General features: G+C 41.6%; 1 protein-coding gene across 7 annotated transcripts in view; it reads right to left on the bottom strand.

Moving 5' to 3' along the window:
• Nucleotides 1–13,226: 13,226 nt before the first annotated feature.
• Nucleotides 13,227–23,743, bottom strand: part of LOC129707085 (meiosis regulator and mRNA stability factor 1) — an 85,255-nt gene continuing 74,738 nt past the window's right edge. For 6 of the 7 annotated variants that reach the window (XM_055651869.1, XM_055651864.1, XM_055651866.1 and 3 more), the window contains exons 23-27: nucleotides 22,985–23,197; nucleotides 19,912–19,972; nucleotides 17,768–17,908; nucleotides 16,341–16,505; nucleotides 13,227–15,458 (exon numbers count right to left, since the gene is read on the bottom strand). In XM_055651869.1, the coding sequence (XP_055507844.1) occupies nucleotides 15,223–15,458; nucleotides 16,341–16,505; nucleotides 17,768–17,908; nucleotides 19,912–19,972; nucleotides 22,985–23,197 (816 nt within the window). In that variant the 3' untranslated portion in view covers nucleotides 13,227–15,222. The remainder of the gene's footprint in view (nucleotides 15,459–16,340; nucleotides 16,506–17,767; nucleotides 17,909–19,911; nucleotides 19,973–22,984; nucleotides 23,198–23,743) is intronic. The other variant, XM_055651868.1, reaches the window with a different exon arrangement.

Genomic DNA, 23,743 nt, shown 5'->3' on the forward strand with positions numbered 1-23,743 from the left:
ATGCAGGGGGAAATGCAGTGTTCATGTTGGTTGTGTGAAAAAAAAAGTCGCACACGTTGAAAATCTGAAATAAAAATAGAAAATGTTGGATGCATTGAGCAGTCAGGCAGCATCTATATTTGTTCATGTTTTTGGTTAAAGACTCAGAACTGGGAAAGAGAAAACAAATTAGTTTTAAATTGCAGTTTAATCAACTTGGCACAGCAGTAGAGTTGCTGCCTTAAGAGCCTGTCACACAAGCATGCGACAGCATGCGGCGAGCGCGACCAAACCGGAAGCGGGGGCCGCGCGGAGGTCGAGTGAATGACGTGAAGTTCGAGCGAAATAAGCGCGTGACGTTCGGCGTCAAGACGCTGCGTGCGGCGTCGAGACTCTGCATATGCCCGTCGAGCCAGTGCGTACGCCGTCGAGGCAGCTGCGGGCCGGCAGGCCGTTGCCGCGCGGAATTTTTGAACACTGTCAGTTTTTCGGAGCCCCGCATGATGTCGGGACCAGCTCCGCACAACTCCATATGGATCCGGCGATCGAAATGGGACCAGCCCCGCAAGGCCGTACGGCTCCAGTGACCACGTTAGGTCGCGCTCGCCGCATGCGACCTCTCGTGGGACAGGTTCAAATCCTGACTACGGGTTCTGTCTGTATGGAGTTTGTACGTTCTCCCTGTGACCGCGTGGGTTTTCTTGGGGTGCTCCGGTTTCCACCCACACTACAAAGACATGCAGGTTTGTAGATCAATTGGCTGCGGTAAAATTGTAAATTGTCCCTTTTGTGTGTGTGTGTGTGTAGGATAGTGCTAGTGTACAGGGTGGACACAAAAAGCTGGAGTACCTCAGTGGGTCAGACAGCATCTCTGGAGAAAAGGAATAGGTGACATTTTGGGTGGAGACCCTTATTCATACTGATGTACGGGATCATTGCTGCTGGGCTAAAGAGCCTGTTTCTGCACTACGTCTCTACATTCTGAAGTCTAAAGGGTGGGGGAGAGATGGATAGGACAATGAAAGGATATCAAGAATGTTGAATAATGTAGATAGGACATTGACTTCTTCTGTAATCTGTGTTCATATCCCACAAACTCCAAGATCACTCTGTACAACATGGTTGTTAAGGGTCATGCCATTAACTGTGCACTTTCCTCTTGCATTCAACCTCCCAAAGTACAGCTCCTGACACGTGGTCAAATTAAACTCCATCTGCCATTTCTCTCCCCATTTCATTAACTGATCTATATCCTGCAGCCACACTATCCGCAACTCCAGCAATCTTAGAATTGTCCACAAACTTACTAACCAACCCATCTACATTTATGTCATGAGTGCTGGAGTATCTCAGCGGGCAAAGTAGCATCTCGAGGACATGGACATTTCTGGTCAGCTAGAAGTGTCCCGACCCGAAATGTCATCTATTAATGTCCTCCAGAGTTGCTGCCTGACCTGTTGAGTAACTCCAGTACTTTGTGTTTTACTCTAGGTTCCAGCATCTGCTATTCCTTGTGTCTACATTAATGTTCATCACAGATCACTGGAAAACTCCAGTGGTCAGATATTCAGCCTGAATGATTTAATGTTATTAAATCTTACACACACCATTTGCTTTTTGACCAAATGCACCTCTTTGGTCATTGCAGGTTTCCGCACCATGATATCCTTGCCCCTATGTCTTTGGAACGGAACTTTTTTTTTCTTTTTTCTGTTTATTTTATTGAAGGAAAGATACAATACAGCTGACGTAATGCATTACATTTCCCTCCATTTTGGTTTTTATATGTAACAACAAAGTTACCCTCACCCACCCTCCCTGAACACCCCTTGGCAGCTGATGTGTTCGCAATACAACATATCACAAATACAGGTGCACATTTTGACAGCAATACCTCTACATTCTTCCAAGGCCCATACATACCGACAACATGTCAGATGGTTCGGAATACACTCATTCATTATGCATCAACTGTCCTGTGAGGTCATCAACATTTGTGTAAACAAAAATAAGTAAATAAATAAAAGTAACACATAAATAATGCAGATCCCCAACTACAATTAAGTGCCCTCAGTCAGTGGGTAGTTCTTGTAGACTCTCAAAGTATGACAAAAAAGGTTCCCATTTCGAATAAAACTTTTTCACAGTGTAAATTTAATCATATCTAGTTTTAGAAAAAAAATTACATCCTCCAGCCATGGAGGAGTGGTAGATTTCCAGACCAGCAAAATTCTCCTATGGGCCAAAAGCGATGTGAATGCAATGATGTCAGACTGGTTTGTATTTAAACCCAAAGTTTAATCTGCTACACCGAATGCATCTACAAGCGGGCAAAGCCTCACTGTCACCCCAAGGACTTCACTGATGGTTTTAAAAACCACTGCCCAGTAGTTACCAAGTTTGGGGCAGGACCAGAATGCATGAGCTAGATTGGCTAGAGAGAAGGAGCACCTGTCACAGCCAGCATCTGTCCCCGGATATATGTCAGCAAGTCTGGTTTTGCTTAGATGAACACTGTGTAAAACTTTAAATTGTATGAGCCCCAATCTAGCACATGATGACGAGGAATGGACTCTTTTCAGCGCTTCTGTCCAGCATTCCTCAGGCAGATCGATACCAAGATCATCCTCCCACCTAGTTTTAACTTTGTTCAAGTGTTGATCTCCTAAAGACATCAGTTGAGAATATACTAGAGATCAGTCCTTTATTTGCAAAGGTAAGAGTGAGTTTATCCAACACAGTGACAGGCTGGAGATCAGGAAAAGAGGGAAATGTTTTCATGACAAAGTGGCGGATTTGAAGATATTTAAAGAAATGATTATGTGGGAGGCCATGTTTTCTGTACAGGTTATCAAAACTACCAAATATGTTGTTAGTGTATAAATCCGAAATGTACATAAGACCATACAAACCCCACTGTCTAAAGATTGAGTCAAGTGTGGAGGGGGGGGGAGTAAATGGTTACTGTGAATGGGACCCAGAACTGAAGCTGATGTGAACTTATAGTGGCAGCAAAATTGATTACAATTTGAGGGTGGATAGTACGACAGGATTGGATGTAAATCGAGAGGGTTTCAATGGCAGGGAGGAATATACTAAAGCTGGGAGAGACGATGAATAACAAGACTGTGACTCAAGCAGGCACCAGTCTGTATCTGGTCGGTGGAGCCAGAATAATATCTTTTGGATATTGGATGCCCAGTAATAATGAATAAAGCTAGGAAGGCCCAGTCCACCTACTTCACGACCTCTTTGGAGAGTGCACTTATTAACCCTTGGAACCTTGTTACCCCATATAAAGGAGGTTATAGATTGGGTAACTGAGTTAAAAAATGACTTGGATTGGAACAAGTAAAGCAATCTGGGAAGTACAGTCATCTTCACTGACTGCACTCTCCCAGCCATAGTAAGTGTTACGACTCCCGAATGCAGGTACTTCAGAGCCGCGTAACATAATTCAAAAACCAGGTTCAAGTTCAAAAATCTTTTAATTATTCAATGGAACACAAAACCCAAACCTGATTTAAACAACCCAGTCAGGGATATGGATGGACTAACAAACAATTAAACAGTGCTCCAGCCAGCCACGTAATGGACCGTCGAACCGGAGACTCTAAAACCTGCCTAAAGAGATATAACCCTGAAACAAAATACACAAAAACACTAAGGTCAGCCCTTATCCGTCCCAATTCAATATTTGTTACAAGTAATGGTGAAAGTACATAAAGTTCTATGCCATGTGGCCAGGCCTTCCTCAGCTCACACCAGCAGACTGCCCACAAGTCAGGGTCTACGAAGAAGAGAGAGAATCCTGGGACACTCTGGTATTTAAGCTTCAGATGAGTCACCCGTCACCTGACACAGCTTGGCTAATCAGGTACAGGAGCCTTTTAACCCCTTGATTCCAGACTCACAGCCACAAGGCCTGTACTCGGGAGAGAAACAGACAAAGGTAAGTACATAGCATTCACCAGGGGGGGAGCGCCTAACAGTAAGGTAGACTACGCCATCTCTCAACGTCAGCCTTCATTTGGCTAACTTGAGGCGTATAATTAGCTTCAAACAGAGATGTGAAAGAGCAGGTAATGCGTAATCCTAGAGAAACAAAACCACCTTGAGATAAGGGAAAAGGCAAGGATTCCTGTCGGATCTGTAGGCCTAGGTTGATGGGAAAGCATTCGCTTTTTTGGAGGTTTAGTTTATAGCCAGAGAAAGTTCCAAACTGATCTAACAAGGGCACAATTGCAGGGCCACTGGCTATAGGGTTGCTCACATAAAGAAGGAGGTCGTCGGCAAATAGAGACACACGATGTTCCCTGTTTCCTCTCCTAATGCCCTGGAATAATGTGGTTGATCTAAGTGCAAGAGAGAGAGGCTCAATTGCAATTGCAAAAAGAAGCGGAGACAATGGGCAGCCTTGGCGAGTGCCACGTGTTCATAGAAAATAATCAGATCGCAAATAATTTGTCTGTACACATGCTAAAGGTGAATGTTACAATAGCTTAACCCAGGCTACAAATTTTTTGCCGAATCCAAATCTCTCCAAGACTCTGAACAAGTATGGCCACTCCACTTGATCGAACGCCTCTCCGCGTCCAAAGAGATACAACCTCTGGGCATGGAGAAGCACCAGGTGAATAGACCATGCTGGCCAGTCGACGGATATTAGAAAAGGAATGACGATTTTTTATGAAACCTGCTTGATCTTCTGAGATTATTTGGGGAAGTGGGCATTCTAAACGGGAAGCCAGAGCCTTAGCCAAAATGTTTACATCTACATTCAAAAGTGCGATGGGGCGGTATGATCCACATTGAGCCGGAGGTTCCTTGTCTTTTTTTAAGAAAAAGTGAAATAGATGCCTGTGAAAGGGTGGGGGGGGGGGGTAAGGAACCATTTCCCAAAGATTCTTGAGACATTTCTCTAAGAGCTGATGTGAGCTTATCCATAAACCTTTTATAAAATTCTGATGGGTAGCCGTCAGGGCCCGGGGTCTTACCACTCTGCATCGCCATAACGGCATTATTAATCTCTTCCTGCCCAAGAGCCTGATCTAGATCTTCTGCCTCTTATGTTTCAAAGTTGGTATTTCCAAATCATCAAAAAAACATTCCATATTTGTTGTATCTAAGGGGAATTGTTGATTTCTTTTGGATTGCTTGTTATGTCTTGGTGTGTGTCTCTTATCTGAGGAATAAGTCGTGACGCGGATTGACGCTTCAGCTGGTGAGCCACAAGCCGGCTCGCCTTATCACCGTATTCATAATAGAGACCACGAGTCCTGAGAATTAGTTGTTCTGTTTGGTTAGTAGATAGAAGATTGAATTTTGCTTGTAAATCAGCACAGCTTTTACATAATTGAGCAGTGGGTGCCTCAGAGTATTGCCTGTCCAGAACCAAGATGGATTGTGACAGGGTTTGCATTTCCTTCTTACGTTCTTTATTGGCGTATGAGGTATAAGATATGATTTGACCTCTAAAGTAAGCTTTTAAAGTTTCCCAAAGTAAAGGGCATGATACCAACTGGGTTTTATTAGTCTCGAGGAATGTGTCTATGTTAGCCAATACAAAACTGCAGAGTTTCTCATTGGAAAGCAAAAGGGAGTTGAGTCTCCAAAGGTGTCGTTCTCTAATGTTTAAAGGAAAACCTAGGTCCAGTGAGAAAAAACCTTTAGCTCTTTTAACAGGACCATTAAGCCCCTTTACATTCCAAGATATAAACCTCACAGAATGGCCTCCATCAATGTCACCATTAGTCATATTTCAAAAATATACAGGGCCTGCCATCCAAAACAACGCAAAGGCTGCATGTGAGAATACACAATGGAAAAAAAAGTCTAGTGCATTCGTGACATTCAAAGAATAAGCTGCCATTACCCAAAACATTTCCCTAGTCCCCTTCCAATAACAAGAAAGAACATTTAACCCCCAAAACCTAGATCATCTTCCCCAACTGAGGATGATCGCAGGCATTACAAAACAAAAAACTTCCAAAGCGTTCCCTAACTAAAACTTTAAATCCAATTGAGGGTGGCACCCTTCTTCGAAAATTGTACGGTCGTTTGTTCTACCGTTAAGGTATCTGGACTAAAGATAACACAGGTCAAGCAAAGCATTATGAGAAATAAATAAATAAAAATTGTATCCCAGAGAACAATTCTAGACATTTACATTTCCGCTGGTTGAAAGTCCTCGACTCATTAATCAGATTCAGCAGCATGGCAGTTTAGCTCAGTCGAGTTCCACAATTACAAAGATTAAGTTTGCCGCCACAGGAGGCCGTGCCAATGCCGCATAAATATCCTAAAAAGTAATTGCTCTTCACAGCCGTCACGTCCCCAGCGCGAGTGGTAAAACTCTTTGGCAGCCTCTGGTGTATTTATGTAATGTTTTTTACCTTCACGAGTGACCTGGAGCCGGGCAGGATACAGGAGGCCAAACCAAACCCCTTTCTCGTAGAGCAGGGATTTTATTTCCCTAAACGCTGCACGATTTCTCCCCAGCTCCGTGCTGAAATCCTCATGAAAAAACACCTGTTGCCCACGGCAGGACAGTTCCTGCCTCCGTCTGGTGATGATGCGAAGTTTGTCCTGAAAGCAGTGAAAGAGAACCAGGAACACTCTTGGTCTAGGTGGCTTGGTTGGTATGGGTCCATCTCGGTGGGCATGCAAAAGCATGAGAGATCTTGGGAGGAAATCAACCTCCAGCACTTCTTCAAAAAACTTGGTCATAAATTTGACAGGGTCCAAACCTTCCAAATTTTCGGGAATCCCGACCACCCTTAGTCGGGATCTCCATGGCCGATTCTCGAGGTCATCTAGCTTCATAGATTGGGTGAATCAAATTGGCAAGGGTGCTGAGGAAGAGGATTTCTTGGAATGTATGCGGGACAGTTTACTAAACCAACATGTAGAGGAACCAACGAGAGAGCAGGCTATTCTAGACTGGATATTGAGTAATGAGGAAGGGTTAGTTAGCAGTCTTGTTGTGCATGGCCCCTTGGGCAAGAGTGACCATAATATGGTTGAGTTCTTCATTAGGATGGAGAGTGACATTATTAATTCAGAAACAAGGGTCCTGAACTTAAAGAAAGGTAACTTTGAGGGTATGAGACGTGAATTGGCCAAGATAGACTGGCAATTGATTCATAAAGGGTTGACGGTGGATATGCAATGGAAGGCATTTAAAGACTGCATGGATGAGCTACAACAATTGTTCATCCCAGTTTGGCAAAATAATAAAGGTAGTGCATCCGTGGATAACAAGGGAAATCAGGGATAGTATCAAAATAAAAGATGAAGCATACAAATTAGCCAGAAAAAGCAGCTTACCAGAGGACTGCGAGAAATTCAGAGACCAGCAGAGGAGGACAAACGGCTTAATTAGGAAAGGGAAAATAGATTATGAAAGAAAATTGTCAGGGAACATAAAAACTGACTGCAGAAGTTTTTATAGATATGTGAAAAGAAAAAGATTAGTTAAAACAAATGTAGGTCCCTTTCAGTCAGAAACAGGTTAATTGATCATGAGGAACAAGGAGATGGCAGACCAATTGAATAATTACTGTGGTTCTGTCTTCACTAAGGAAGACATAAATAATCTGCCGGAAATAGCAGGGGACCGCGGGTCAAATGAGATGGTAGAACTGAGTGAAATCCAGGTTAGCCGGGAAGTGGTGTTAGGTAAATTGAATGGATTAAAGGCCGAAAAAATCCCCAGGGCCAGATAGGCTGCATCCCAGAGTACTTAAGGAAGTAGCCCCAGAAATAGTAGATGCATTAGTGATAATTTTTCAAAACTCTTTAGATTCTGGATTAGTTCCTGAGGATTGGAGGATAGCTAATGTAACCCCACTTTTTTAAAAATGGAGGGAGAGAGAAAACAGGGAATTACAGACCAGTTAGTCTACATCGGTAGTGGGGAAACTGCTAGAATCAGTTATTAAAGATGGGATAGCAGCACATTTGGAAAGTGGTGAAATCATTGGACATAGTCAGCATGGATTTATGAAAGGTAAATCATGTCTGACGAATCCTATAGAATTTTTTGAGGATGTAACTAGTAGAGTGGATAAGGGAGAACCAGTGGATGTGTTATATCTGGGCTTTCAGAAGGCTTTCGACAAGGTCCCACATAAGAGATTAGTATACAAACTTAAAGCACACGGTATTGGGGGTTCAGTATTGAACTGGATAGAGAACTGGCTGGCAGACAGGAAGCAAAGAGTAGGAGTAAACGGGTCCTTTTCACAATGGCAGGCAGTGACTAGTGGGGTACCACAAGGCTCAGTGCTGGGACCCCAGCTATTTATAATATATATTAATGATTTGGACGAGGGAATTGAATGCAACATCTCCAAGTTTGTGGATGACACGAAGCTGGGGGGCAGTGTTAGCTGTGAGGGGGATGCTAGGAGGCTGCAAGATGACTTGGATAGGCTGGGTGAGTGGGCAACTGCATGGCAGATGCAGTATAATGTGGATAAATGTGAGGTTATCCACTTTGGTGGCAAAAACAAGAAAGTAGACTATTATCTGAATGGTGGCCGATTAGGAAAGGGGGAGATGCAACGAGTCCTGGGTGTCATGGTATACCACTCATTGAAAGTAGGCATGCAGGTGCAGCAGGCAGTGAAGAAAGCGAATGGTATGTTAGCATTCATAGCAAAAGGATTTGAGTATAGGAACAGGGAGGTTCTACTGCAGTTGTACAGGGTATTGGTGAGACCACACCTGGAGTATTGTGTACAGTTTCGGTCTCCTAATCTGAGGAAATACATTCTTGCCATAGAGGAAGTACAGAGAAGGTTCACCAGACTGATTCCTGGGATGTTAGGGCTTTCATTGAAGAAAGACTGGATAGACTTGTCTTGTACTCGCTAGAATTTAGAAGATTGAGGGGGGAATCTTACAGAAACTTACAAAATTCTTAAGGGGTTGGACAGGCTAGATGCAGGAAGATTGTTCCCGATGTTGGGGAAGTCCAGGACAAGGGGTCACAGTTTAAGGATAAGGGGGGAAATCTTTTAGGACCGAGATGAGGAAAACATTTTTCACACAGAGAGTGGTAAATCTCTGGAATTCTCTGCCACAGAATGTAGCCGAGGCCAGTTCATTGGCTATCTTTAAGAGGGAGTTAGATGTGGCCCTTGTGGCTAAAGGGATAAGGGGGTACGAGGAGAAGGCAGGTACAGGATACTGAGTTGGACGATCAGCCATGATCATATTGAATGGCGGTGCAGGCTCAAAGGGCCGAATGGCCTACTCCTGCACCTATTTTCTATGTTTCACTTTCAGAAGTGTGTTTTCACAGAAGTGTGTAGCTATGGAGGCTTTGGCGCTGCCCAGTTTGTCACTGTGGTCATTCAAGCCGTCTTCAACCTCGCAAATGCGTTCATCATGTGTTTCGTAGTAGGACTTAACTTGCTCCAGAGTGGTGTTCACCGGCGACAAAACATCTTCAAGTTCCCTTTTTAGGGCAAAGTTAATGGCTTGTGTCATATTGGCAAGGAGTACTGAACGAAGCCTCTCGAGATCCTCTGGTTGCTCAGGTCCAGCACCAGGCAGTGGCTCCACGGCTGCAGCATTCTTGTTTGACACTTCGCCGTCTTTTCCCCCAGTTTTAGCTTGGCGGCGCATTTTATTTGCCGTTTCGGTGCCCAACAATGCCTCGAATCGTACACAATGTTCAATAGCGGGTTACCTCAAGCATATGACAAAGATGAACAGGTAGACTTTAAGCAGAAATCGGGAGCCACGCTCACAATCACACACACACATCTGTTCACTCCATGTCCAACCCGGTAGCCAGAACTGAACATTATCAACTGGCCTTTAAATGGCTTCCACGTCTTTGGTGCCAACATACTCAATAACATCTCTCAATTTACTCTCCCTAGCTTCTGCCCTATTCCTATTTAGTACCTTCCCCTCACGCCCAGATTTAGCATTATCAAAATCAATCTTAAAACTTGCGTCATCGTGAACACCATCCCCAAAATGCTCTTCCACTAAAGAGTACCACTCACCTGGCCAGACTAGTTTCCCAACACAAGGTCCAGTACGTTCACTTCTTCATTTGGATGTCCAACCCCTTGGATATACCCCCAAATTCTGCTGAACTAAGAGGTCCCTACGGTGGAAAACCCGGACAAGTACAACGGGATTGTGGGGGGGTCATCTGTATATATATACCTGTTCCTCAGTCAACTTGGAAAATAGTAAGCATGCAGGTAAAACAGGCAGTGAACAAAGCAAAAAGCATGTTGGCGAGAGGAGTTGAGTATAGAAGCACAGAGGACCTGCAGTTGTACAGTGCCCTAGTGAGACCACACCTGGAGAATCGTGTGCAGTTTTGGTCTCCTAATTTGAGGAAGCACATCCTTGCTATTGAGGGAGTGCAGCGTAGGTTCGCAAGGTTAATTCCCGGGATGGCGGGACTCATGCTGAGAAAATGGAGCGGCTGGGCTTGTATATTCTGGAACGTAGAAGGATGAGAGGGATCTTATTGAAACACAAGATTATTAAGGGTTAGGACACGCTAGAGGCAGGAAACATGTTCCTGACGTTGGGGGAGTCAGTTTAAGAATAAGGGGTAAACCATTTAGAACAGAGATGCACGAGGAAACACTATCACACAGAGTTGTGAGTCTGGGGAATTCTCTGCCTCAGAGGGCGGTGGAGACCAGTTCTCTGGTACTTTCAAGAGCGCTAGATAGGATTCTTAAAGATAGTGGAGTCAGAGGATTAAGGGGAGAAGGCAGGAACAGGGTACTGATTGTGGATGATCATCCATGATCACATTGAATGGCGGTGCTGGGTCAAAGGGCCAAATGGCCTACTCCTGCACCTATTGTCTATTGTTGGGGGCCTCTAGGACAATTCCTTTGGAATGAAAGATGGCAAGGTGAAATTAATTAGAATGACTGCACTTTTCTTATTTTGGAGCTCGACCCTTGTCCCGAGTGGCTCCATGACATTCTTCCCGATTAGAAGAGCAACTCCTCCATCTCATTTACCTCCCCTTCATATCTAAAGCATCAATACCCTGGAACATTGAGTTGAACTCATGTCCCTCTCACAACGAAGACGTCGCCACACCATCAGTCCCAAATACTGATCCAGGCTTTAAGTTCACTGGAGTTGGTGGCGGCGTGACTCACTGTTGCAGCGCCCCCTACAGACTGTCTGTCTTTTATTATTTTTTGTCTAGTTAAATGTAGTTGTTTGTGTTTTTTAAGTGTTTTTAAACTGTGTATATGTGGGGGGCTGGGTGGGGAGGGGGAAACGTTTTAAAATCTCTTCCCTGTACGTGAGACCCGACCTTTTTCCTGTCGGGACTCCGTTGTCGTTGGGGCCTAGCACCGTGGAGCTGCCTCCAGCCTGAACGACCTGGAGGCTCCAGTCATGGAGCTGCGGACTTACTATCGTGGGGCTGGCCGGCATCGGAGCATGGGGAGCTGTGGTGACTCACTGCTGCGGCCCGACCACGTAGCTCGGAGGCTCCAGCTGCAGGTCCGGTGGACTGTCGGGGTATCGGGAGCTCGCGGGTCCGGTTGGAGCAACCGCTTTCTAGCCCGTGTCGCGGGGTTGGAACGACCCGGAGTGGGGACGTACATCGGCCGGCTCGGCTTCATGGCCGTGGGACATTCCAGCGCCCGCCGGGGGCTCCAACTTTGTGACATTTAGACCGGGAGCGGGGCCGTACATCGCCCAGCGCGGCCTAAAATGGCCGTGGGACTCATCATCGCCCGCCTGGGGCTTCGACATCGGGAGAAATGGAGAACGGGAGAGAAAATACTTTGCCTTCCATCACAGTGGGTTCACTGTGATGGATGTTTTTGTAAATTGAATTGTGTGTATGTTTGTAGGATATTGTCTTTGTTTGTATGGCTGTGGAAACAGAGTTTTGTTTGAGCCTCACTGAGGTTCAAATGACCTGTAATAAATATTGATTGATTGATTTACCCACGACTCTCCTTGCATTCAAATAAGTGCACTTTAGCCCATCAGCTTCAGTGTATTACTTAACCTCTCCCCGCCTGTCCTTCCTTTGAGTATTAGTCTCTAAACTCTACCTTCCCATCAGTCTTTCTATTTACTGTCTTTCCACTCCGCTTCCAACTCCCCTGCTCCTCAAGTTTTTCCAAAGATGGCAAGGTGAACCCTTTGCACCAACTGTGTTGCTCTCATGGTAGCAGTGTCCCATTGTTTAGAACAAGGTATTCAAAGTTTTGCATTACTATTGAAAATGAACGATCTGATTTGCTGTAGACTTTCTACATTTCCCTGCCATTCAAATTTTTCTCCTACAGGAAAACATTTCTAACCTATTTAGGTTGATAAAGAACAGGTTTCCATTTTATTTATTGCACGATTCAGAGAAACAAATGAGTCCACAGTGCAGACCTGGACGCAATATTACACGGACAAATTTTATCCCCAATATAAACCCACTCTCTATTTAAAAAAATAAAAACTAATGTAGAACATACAAGTGACTTGGAACTCTGATAAATGTCATTAAAGATCAAGATACAAGACATCCTCTTTCTGAAATAACTTTGGCAAAGAGTTTTTCAATCTAAAACTTTATCACCATTTCCCTTTCCATAGATGTTGGTTTCCAACACTTATTATTTCCTCCTGGGTTTGCTCATATTTTCTCATTGCAAATTCTTACAATGTCCACAAATAAATAAATTAACTTTAAAAAAAAAAAAATTAAAGTAGAAGTCGATATAGAACTCCAGATGTCCTCATAGGTAGTTCCTAGAGATTCCAGACAATTATGTATGACATGCCCCGACTCCCCCAATTCCAACTCAAATATAATGTAGAAACGTTACACCAACTGTACAGCAGTGGAGCAGCTGGTAGAGTTGCTGCTGCTGCTTCGTAACACCGGAGACCCAGATTATCCTCGGGTGCTATCAGTGTGCGTTCTCTCCAAGATCAGCATATTTGTTGCCATGAACAAGTTGGGCTGAAGGACCCATTTCCATGCTGTAATACTTCATGATCACAAGTGCTTTCTCCTGGTGCTCTGGTTTCCACCCACATATCAAAGTGTGTAAGCTTGATTGACACTTTGGAAAATTGTCCCAGGTATGTAGGGAGTGGGTGTGAAATTGAGATAATAGAATGAGCATGAACGAGTGATCGATGGTTGGCATGGACTCAGTGGGCTGTGGGGCCTATTTCCATGCAGTATCTTTCAATCAAAATAAGACAATCCAAACACAAAAATATGCTTGCTGTAATTTTTATTTATTTATGGCAAAATAAATTTGGTCCAAAACAAAAGCATCCAGCATGATCATTTATTTTGGACTGGTTTTAATTTAGTTGGACATTCATAGAAATGAAACAAAGCAGAAGCCTCTCATATTTTCAGAAATATCCAATACTTAGCCAACATAATAATGTTTGAAGTCGTCAAATCAATCTGTTTCTACCAGTTTACATAAGTGGTACAAAGTTTATTACTCAAAATCAATCTAGTGAATATCAAGACAAATTTATGCAAAACTGCATAAATAAACCACGCCAGAACAAGAACTATGGACACTGTGGATTGTAGATATAACAAACCAGAAACCTAGCATCATGTGACTTGAGTGGCTTGTAATAAAGATAATGTTCCTTTTTGATTAAATTCCAAACAGAGACCGTGAAAAGGTATTGAGCAATAGTTCCTGCAAAGCAGCCTCCCTAGTAATATCTAAACTGCTGCTTTCAGCAAGATTTTTCTTTAAAAACCCACATATGTACTGATGCACAAACATTGTTCAAATTTACCTTCAGCATTTGGGTTCCAAACTTAACATGGAACAGATCTCTATAAAAGTGTTACATTTTATTTTGCAATATTTCTGAAGTTAAGTTCAGTGTTTATGCATGTTATAAACCTGCAGTCACTGGTACATGCCCATAGAAAGAGTTCATTTCAGTAAATACACCTTTTACAACAAAACAACTTGACACCAGTGGAGAACCTCTCTTATATAAAAAGAAAATAGGTTAACTTGAAAACGTGTGTTCTGGCAAATACAATCCATTGTAAAAGCCAGGTTTTTATGCAGAAGGCCTAATGAACCCACTGCCACAGTTTCAATCCTTCCATACTTGTCTAATGTCCTCACACTGACACTGCTATCATAGACATAAAACATCCCAACAGCAACTACTGACAAAACAATGGAATAAAAGCACTCCACAATAAAAAGACAACCTTCAGCGACTTTAAACAAAGCTCCCCAATGAAACATGGCTTTAAAAAAAGGTTTAACAACAAAACCTTGACATTTCCACTTTCAGGGGAGATTCAATTACATTTAACTGTCAAGTGGAAATGATAACTTTTAAACAGTTTTCCATACCTGACCCATGACCTGTGATTTATGCAATGAATGCATATTTCACATTAAATTCACTTCTGAACCAGTGCCACTGGCATCAGACTAGAGACACACCATAAGAGTAGCAAACTGCTAAAGCAATGGTGACTACAGGTTGTTGATGTAATTCACAAGGTCAGGCTTCAAGATAACTGATTAAACCAACTTGCAGTAAAATACTCAACCCAAACTCTTATGGGACACAAGCACACCCCAGCATAATTTGCAATACTGGGAGATTTTTAGATTCATTCTTTAACTACAGGACACTAACACTCATCAGTGAGCAGGATTCTATTCTTTCTACAGACACAAACAAAACTGGAAGCTCATTTGCAATTACAAGCCATTCAAGTGACATTCTAATCATTTCAAATACACCTGTACTATTACATTATACAAGACCTACTGTTGTTCTGTAGGTAGTGGATCAAAGAACCGTAACAAGATTGAGCTGTCAATATTTCCACAGAAGCTGGAGAGATAGTACATGAATTGGCATTTTAATACAAGAAAAATATAGCTTTCTTTGACCTTCGAAAAAGATTGGTCGAACAGGCCAAATAACTAAATTATAACAAACTATATACAAATCTTGGAATCTTAAGTTGAAGCCAAGAAAGCATATGGACTGTTGTAAATTGAACAAATTGTTTGGGTCAAGCTCAAAATACAAATTATGTTTGTTTTCTACAGGCTTTACTTCTGTGGTTCTTTTTAAATAGATTAAATACAGAAATTAGCAGAGATAAAAAGGGTGTCCAATTCTTTGGATTTAGCACTTCAGAATCAATTTTTATGCTTTGAGTAATAAAAACTGCAGGTACAAGGCTTTTCTTAAACTCATTTAAATATTACTGGAAGATGCCATTGAGAAGTTTGCTGCCAACTTCACTTTATTCCTGGGCTTCTTAACAGGGCTGTTAGTCACTTCCACATGTGGCGATCTGGATTCATGGACATCTTGAGATACACTGGGAACATTCTCTTCCATCTGGTTGTTAACGCTCCCGCTGGTAAATACCTCTTCAGTCATAGCTGCAGGAAGGATAATTTTCTCCTCCTCTGTCAAGACCAACATGTCTGTTCAGAAAATTGTACAGCATTACAAATTATTACAATAAAACTTAATTACTTAATAAATTTCCCCCTCTCTATCCTTCACAATTACTGTGGTTTTAACTAGTTCATACTTGATTAATAACCTTTAGAAAGGAGAGGAGGAATTTCTTTAGCCAATCCGTGGAATTCATTGCCACATACGGTGGTGGAGGCCAAGTCATTAGGTTTTTTTTTTTGAGCGGAGCTTGACAGATTGTTTAGTAAGGGCGTCAAAGGTTCGGGGAGAATGCAGGAGAATAGGGTTAACAGGGAAAGATAGATCAGCCATGATTGAATGGCGGAGTAGACTCTTGGGCTGAATGGCCCAATTCTGCTCCTATGACATAACTTATACAACAATTAGATGGACATTACTACTTAAAAAAAAATCTTTTTAAATAGCAACTTATATTTATTTGCTTGAGGTACCTGTACAACGGGGGATTTTTGGGAATCTAGAAGCATACAGGCTGGTTCAGCCAGCACTGTAAGCTTGCATAGGATGAAAGTAAACCTGAATGACCCTGACCCAAAACATCATCTGTCCATTTCCTTCACAGATACTGCCTAACCTGCTGAGTTCCTCCAGCATTTTGATTTTCTGCTCAAGATTCCAACATCTCAATTTCTTGTGTCTACATAAGAGTGGACCTGGTGGGGATGGCAAACGTTTTGGGTGCAGATGCACCAAAGCACTGCCTTTGCGCACCACGGCTGTAAAGGCAGTGTGAAAATATTTGCAAGGACAGACTTTAATAACAGATCGGGTTGGAATTCTGTCAATGGTAGAAATTCCTCAACCTGTCATATCGTGGGATCCAGCTTTAATCTTATTCATGTCAAACAATAAAAAAAGTTTTTAACCTGCAACATTAGGTTCCTCAAACTGAATCAGATCAGCACTTTCAGGAATAACTGGGTCAGGTCTGAGCTGAGGGGATGGCAAGCAGGATGGCACGGGTCCACACAGCAAGTCGATCGGAGAAGGGTTACGAAGGCTGAGAAGCTCCTGTTCAATCTGGTTTACACCTATGAAGGAGATACAAGTTTCAAAATTGTACAAAATTACTGACCACAGTCCAATATTCTATGCATTATCTTATAAAAAAAGTTCTATATTGACATGTAGACTATTTTCTAAATGGTGTGAGAATCCAGAAAATGGAGGTGCAAAGGGACTTGGGAGTGCTGGTGCAGGATTCCCAAAAAGTTAATCTGCAAGTCGAATCAGTAGTAAAGAAAGCAAACTCAATGCCAGCATTTATTTCAAGAGGACCTGTATGCAAAAACAGCGATGTAATGTTGAGGCTCTATATGGCGCTGGTAAGGCCGCATTTGGAATATTGCGAGCAATTTTGAGCACCATATCTGAGGAAGGATGTGCTGGCTCTGGAAAGGGTCCAGAGGAGGTTTACAAGAATGATCCCAGCAATGAGTAAGTTCACCTATGATGAGCGTTGTCAGCACTGGGCCGGTACTCGCTGGAATTTAGAAGAATGAGGGGGGACCTCATTGAAACATACACAATAGTGAAAGGCTTGGATCGAGTGGATGTGGAGAGGATGTTTCCACTAGTGGCAGAATCTAGACCTAGGTCATAGTCTCAGAATTAAAGGACATTATTTTAGGAAGGAAATGAGGAGAAATTTATTTAGTCAGAGGGTGTTGAATTTGTGGAATTCTTTGCCAAGAAGGAAAGAATCCTTGTGGAGGCCAAGTCAGTGGATATTTTTAAGGCAGAGATAGATTCTTGATTAGTACAGGTGTCAGAGGTTATGAGGAGAAGGCAGGAGTATGGGGTTAGGAGGGAGAAATAGATCAGCCATGATTGAATGGCGGAGTAGACTTCATGGGCCGAATGGCCTAATTCTACCTATTCCTTATGACATGAGTTTTGGAACAAATACTGCATGAAAGATTGTGTAAAATTACACACCGCATCGTACTTCATCAATTTGCAAGACAAAATATCACAGTATGTTTTTAAACATTAGTTTAATACCCATCCACAAACAGTTCTATTTCTAAAATAAAATCAAGATATGCTGAAGTATCAGAAATAGCTTGCAGAAAGTAAGCAAGTTCCAGAATATTGGATCGATACCATGAAAGAAGCAGTACGGTTCCAAATCAGGCAGTGGAAAGAAAAATCAGGTGATATTTCAATGCACCTCTATCCTTCTGAATGGATTATATTGTTGGTTTGAAAGGTTCCAAAATATTCTATTCAAGGTCCAGTGGACCAATTGTTTTAATATAATCGATTTACCAAAAAAAAATCTACTACTTACAGGAGTCGGACATTTCAAACTCTGTCTCCTTTTCACTCGAGTTCTCCAAAACCAAGGTTACTGGTCGATTTGGGTTTTCCTGTATCTGCTCAGGTTCTTCAAACATAAGTGCAGGAGAACAATTGGTAGAATTGTTTCGAACTTTGGGAACGAAGAACAAATTATTGGCAATGCAGTTACTTTAGGAGGAAAAACTGGCCTCAATTTTGCAGTGATATGGCGGAGTAATTGCGGTGGACTCAGCAATGACCTCCAGTAAAGCTTTCTGAAAACATGTAGCGCCCGCTATAGTATTCTACTTGTTTGATAATGTTTGCTGTTGGACATCAGTTCAGAAGTAACTGCTGGCACCCAGCAACAATGACATTATCAATGACGTAGTGAACAACAAAAAGGGAAATCGCAATTCAAAGATAATAATTGACATTTTTTATGGTGCAAAATAAAGATCAAAATGGATATTTGATTGAAGTACCAAGTATATGTTAAATGAACGATATTTGAAAAATTAAAAAATTGTTTTTGCACAACAGAAATTAATTTTAGTTAATTAATCTCCCTTCAGCTCATGCAAGATCTCCATTTACAGTATATTTTCCAGCAAGGCAGTTGTTTTCATCATTTAATTGAATTGAGTGCAACAGCCAAGGCTAGAAGACAGTGAAGCTGATAGAATAAAATAAATAGCAATTTCAGGATTTTCACCGTAAACTGCAAATACGCAGAAATCCAAGTTGCCTGTATATTAATGAAATATACCGGCAGTTTTGTGGTTATCAAAATCACAAAACCCAGCCTAAAAGCTCGTCAAAAGGGTAAATATGTGGCATTATAATAAGTTATAAAGAGTGCAATTCAATTCAAAGGCAGGCATGGGTTATTGATCGGGGACGATCAGCCATGATCACAATGAATGGCGGTGCTGGCTCGAAGGGCCGAATGGTCGTCTCCTGCACCTATTTTCTATGTTTCTAATTGCAAATCAGTCATTAAGGCAATCTAAAACAAAACTTGTTTCATCATGATCTTTTTAACGTCTCCAATTGGTCTAGTCTACAGATGTAGAAAACATACCAGAATTTTTGGAAATCGTATTTCTAAATTTGAAAAATAAAATTTGGTATGTATATTAATATGTACAAATCACCGAGAAGCAAATGTAGATGGGTTGGCGAGTAAGTTTGCAGGCAACGCCAAAACGGGAGGAGATGCAGGCAGTGAGGAAGGCTGTTAAAGAGGATACAGCGGGATAGAGATCAGCTGCAGAAATAAGTGGTAAAATATCATTCGGAGTTCAACATGAGCAAATGTGAGGTGTTGCATTTTGGGAGGTTGAATGGAAGTATACAATTACTGGATTGATGTGCAGAGGGATCTTGGAGTCAACTTTCATTGCCCACTAAAGGTGGCAGCACAAGCAGATAGGGTAGTAAGGCAGGTAAATGTTATGCTTGCCTTCATTACTAGGGGCATTGAATATGAAGATTCAGGAAGTAGCTTTTGTTAGGCCCTATTTGGAGTATTGTGTGCAGTTCTGTTTGCCTCATTACAGGAAAGACATGGAAGCTTTGGAGAGGGTTTATCAGAACGCTGTCTGGATTAGAGGGTCTCAGAGGTCACATAGAAAGATTCTTTTCTCTGGAATGTCAGAAGTTGAGGGAAGACTTGATGGTATATAAAATTATGAGAGACATGGATAGGATAAAGTCAGAACCTATTTTGCAGGATGGAAATGTCCAACACTAAAAGGCGTAACTATGTTGAGAAGGGAAAACTATAAGTTAATATTTATGGAGATCTGTGTAGCAAGTTTTATTTTTAAACATGGAGGGTGGCGAGGGCCTGGAACACAATGCTGGGGTGGTGGTGAAGGCAGATACAATAGTGGCATGCAAGTAGCTTTTAGATAGGCACTTGAAATTGCAGGGAATGGAGAGATGTGGATCACTTGCAGGCAGATGAGGTTAGTTGTTAGGCAGGCAGATGAGGTTAGCATCATGTTCAGCACAAACATTGTGGGCTAAAGAGCCTGTTCCTGTACCACACCGTCATATGTTAATAAAGAACATTAATTCCCAACTCAACAATTATATTATTAACAAATGTGATGTGGAACAGGTACTATATAAAAAGTTATATTTTACCTTTCATATCGTTTTTTAAAACCACTATTCTTTTCTGTCCATGACCTTTTATCCAGATGACCTGTTTCAAATGGAAAACGTTGAAAAGTTTGAATAGCTTGTCTGTAAAGCTTTTCTTTAAAAGAAATGGCTGAAATAATCCAATGTATTGATCAAATGTGTTAATCATCTGTCAATGTCATCTCGGTCTCATGCAACACAAATGGCAAAATTCGCAACTGTAATTTGGTCGACATGATCTAAAACAGAAAATGCTGGGAATACTCAACTGAAATTTGACGCTGTCTGAGCTGCTAAATATTTTCAGCATTCGATTCTAATTTGATCATTTTATGGGTTAAAATAACATTTACTATGTTTAAAGAATCCTTCAATAACCCAGGGCAAATATTATCTCACAAATGTACGGCCACTTCAATGAGCAGCAAGAAACAAGATTTTAATTTCAATTTTGAATTCATATCCTGTGGAAACTCATTCTAACCCATCACAGCAAAATGTTTTCATCTAGGATTGAAAAGCAGTTGAGCATAGATCTGATCAAACCCTGTCAGCAGTACGATTGCAAACCCACAAGTCCATTTATTTACAATGGTTGATGGTTGGAGTAAAGCATTACCATGTTAACACTAACTTCCTATTCAGACTTTACAATGCTTATACTCAGATGGTCAGTGTTATACATCACTAGAGTGATTCATTTCCGTGTAGTTTACCCAGTTAAATCATTGAATTGCTCATTTTGCTCACATAAAAGTAATCTACCGAATATATTATTATAGTTACAACTAGTGACATAATGAACGATAGGACAATGACAAATCCCTTAAAATCAACTATCTAATACTTAGAAGCAATTTACTTGTTGAGCTCACTGCACTTCAAGGCTTCTATTGAATTTGTCATCAGAAAATTTCCTATTGAGAAATTTTATAGTGCCCTCCACAATGTCAGTCTGATGAAGGGTCTCAACCCGAAACGTCACCCATTCCTTCTCTCCACAGATGTTGCCTCATCCGCTGAGTTTCTCCAGCATTTGTGTCTACCTTCAATTTCATCCAGCATCTGCAGTCCTTTCTCACCCATCATTTATTTATTTGTCTCTGTACTCCACAATTTGAGATTTGTAATAGAAAATAATCAAATGTGGTTAAAGCGCACATTGTCAGATTTTAATAAAGGTCATTTTTATACATTCTGGTTTCACCATGTAGAAATTACAGCAGTGTTTATACATAGTCCCCCCATTTCAGGGCACCATAATGTTTGGGACACAGCGATGTCACGTAAATGAAAGTAGTCATGTTTAGTATTTTGTTGTATCCTTGGCATGCAATGACTGCTTGAATTCTGCGATTCATGGACATCACCAGTTGCTGGGTGTCTTCTCTGGTGATGCTCTGCCAGGCCTGTTTTGCAGCCATCTTTAGCTTATGCATCTTTTGGGGGTTAGTCCCCTTCAGTTTTCTCTTCAGCATATAAAAGGCATGCTCAATTAGGTTCAGACCGGGTGATAGACTTGGCCACTCAAGAATTGACAAATTTTTAAGCTTTGAAAAACTCCTTTGGTGCTTTAACAGTGTGTTTGGGATCATTGTCTTGCTGTAGAATGAACCGCCGGCCAATGAGTTTTGAAGCATTTGTTTAAACTTGAGCAGATAGGATGTGTCTATACACTTCAGAATTTTACTACCATCAGCAGTCGTATCATCAATGAAGATAAGTGAGCCAGTACCTTCAGCAGCCATACATGCCCAGGCCATACACCCCCCACCGTGTTTTACAGATGAGGCGGAATGCTTTGGATCTTGGGCAGTTCCATCTCTCCTCCATGCTTTGCTCTTGCCATTCACTCTGATACAAGTTAATCTTCATCTCATCTGTCCACAAACTTTTTCCAGAACTGTGGTTGCTCTTTTAAGTACTTCTTGGCAACCTATAACCTGGCCATCCTATTTTTGCAGCTAGCCAGTGGTTTGCATATTGCAGTGTAACCTCTGTATTTCTGTACATTAAGTCTTCTGTGGACAGTGGTCATTCACAAATTCACATCCGAATCCTGAAGAGTCTTTCTGATCTGTCGGACAGGTGTTTGGGGATTTTGCTTTATTATAGAGAATTCTTCCGTCTTAAGCTGTGGATGTCTTCCTTGGCCTGCCAGTCCCGCTGCAATTAGTCAGCTGACCAGTGCTCTTTCTACTTAATGATGGTCCAAACAGTTGATTTTGGTAAGCCTAAGGTTTGCCTTATGTCTCTAACAGTTTTATTCTTGTTTCTCAGTCTCATAATGGCTTATTTGACTTTCATTGGCACAACGTTGGTCCTCGTGTTGATAAACAGCAATAAGAGTTTCCAAAGGTGAAGGAAAGACTGGAGGAAAGACTAGGTGCTGAGAGCTCTCATATACCTGCATTAAGGAGGTAATTAAACACACCAGAGCAGTTACAAACACTGGTGAAGCCTTGTGTCCCAAACATTATGGTGCCCTGAAATGGGGACGGGGGGGACAGGACTATGTATAAACACTGCTGTAAATTCTACATGGTGAAACCAAAATGTATAAAATGTCCCTTTAATAAAATCTGACAATGCGCACTTTAACCACATGTGATTTTTTTTCTATTACAGATCTCAAATTATGGAGTACAGAGGCAAATAAAATGATGGGTCTTTGTCCTAAACATTACAGAGGGGACTGTATGACTAATTAAAATGTTCACTTGATAAGCACATTTTATCATTTAATTCCCCTTTATAATGTCACACAAGCCAACAGTGAAAAGGTTTGCATTTTCGGTGGCGGGGGGGGAGAGGAAGAGGGGGTGGAGAGGAAGAGGGGATGGAACAATATAATAAATAGAAAAACTTTTCTAAAATATATTTTAAGAATAACATTGTAACATTTGCAATATTACTACAAGCAATAATGTTTAATCATAGTAATCAGTGAAACTGATTAGCTGCAACAAGCAAACTGCTGCTCATAGATGAATGGAAATAGCAAGTGATTAAATGACAAGAAATAAAAAACTTTCAAATTCATGGTTTAAAATCAGAAAGAGGCACACCGTACCTGTGGTATAGCAACAAGGAGATCCTCAATGCTTGCATACCCATACATTTTAGGTTGTAGAACCTCACCAGTGTACTTGTGATAAGTAGAGGGAAATTCGGTCAGAAAAATTTGTTGATAGTGATAAGTGCGTAACAAGGCTCGCACATTCTTAGCAAACTGGTACACTTTGGTGAGTTTCACATATTCTTCTCCCTTGTCATCAGTGAATACCTGTAATAGATTGACAGCCCCAAAATTTAGGAAACCATATATTTTTTTCCATTGCAACATCTAGTTAAAAAGCAAACAACCTCAAAATTGAAGTTTGCGGGTGATACCAAAACAGTTGGCTTTGCAGACAGCGAGAAGGCTGTCAAGATAGACAAAGGAATATAGATCAGCTGTAGAAATGGTCAGAGAAATGACAGATGGAGTTTAATTCAAACTAGTGCAAGATGCTGCACTTTGAGGTCAAATTAAATATGTATACAATTAATGGCAAAATCCTGAACAGCATTGATGTAGAGAGATTTGGGTCTCACAGTGCATAACTCCCTGAAAGTGGCAACACAGATAGAGTAGTAAAGAAGGCGTATGGTGTGCTTGCCTTCATCATTTGGGGTATTTGGCATAAGAGGAGGTTGGTCAAACTTGGATTGTTTTTTTCTGGAACAGAGGCCGAGGGGAGACCCGATAGAAATAAAAGATTATGAGGGGCACACAGTCAGAGCAAAGTCAGAATCTTTTTTTCCAGGCTGGAAATGTTAAAGACTAGAG

This window comes from Leucoraja erinacea, chromosome 20 (assembly GCF_028641065.1).
Source record: "Leucoraja erinacea ecotype New England chromosome 20, Leri_hhj_1, whole genome shotgun sequence".
In the NCBI taxonomy this organism is placed as follows: Eukaryota; Metazoa; Chordata; class Chondrichthyes; order Rajiformes; family Rajidae; genus Leucoraja; species Leucoraja erinaceus.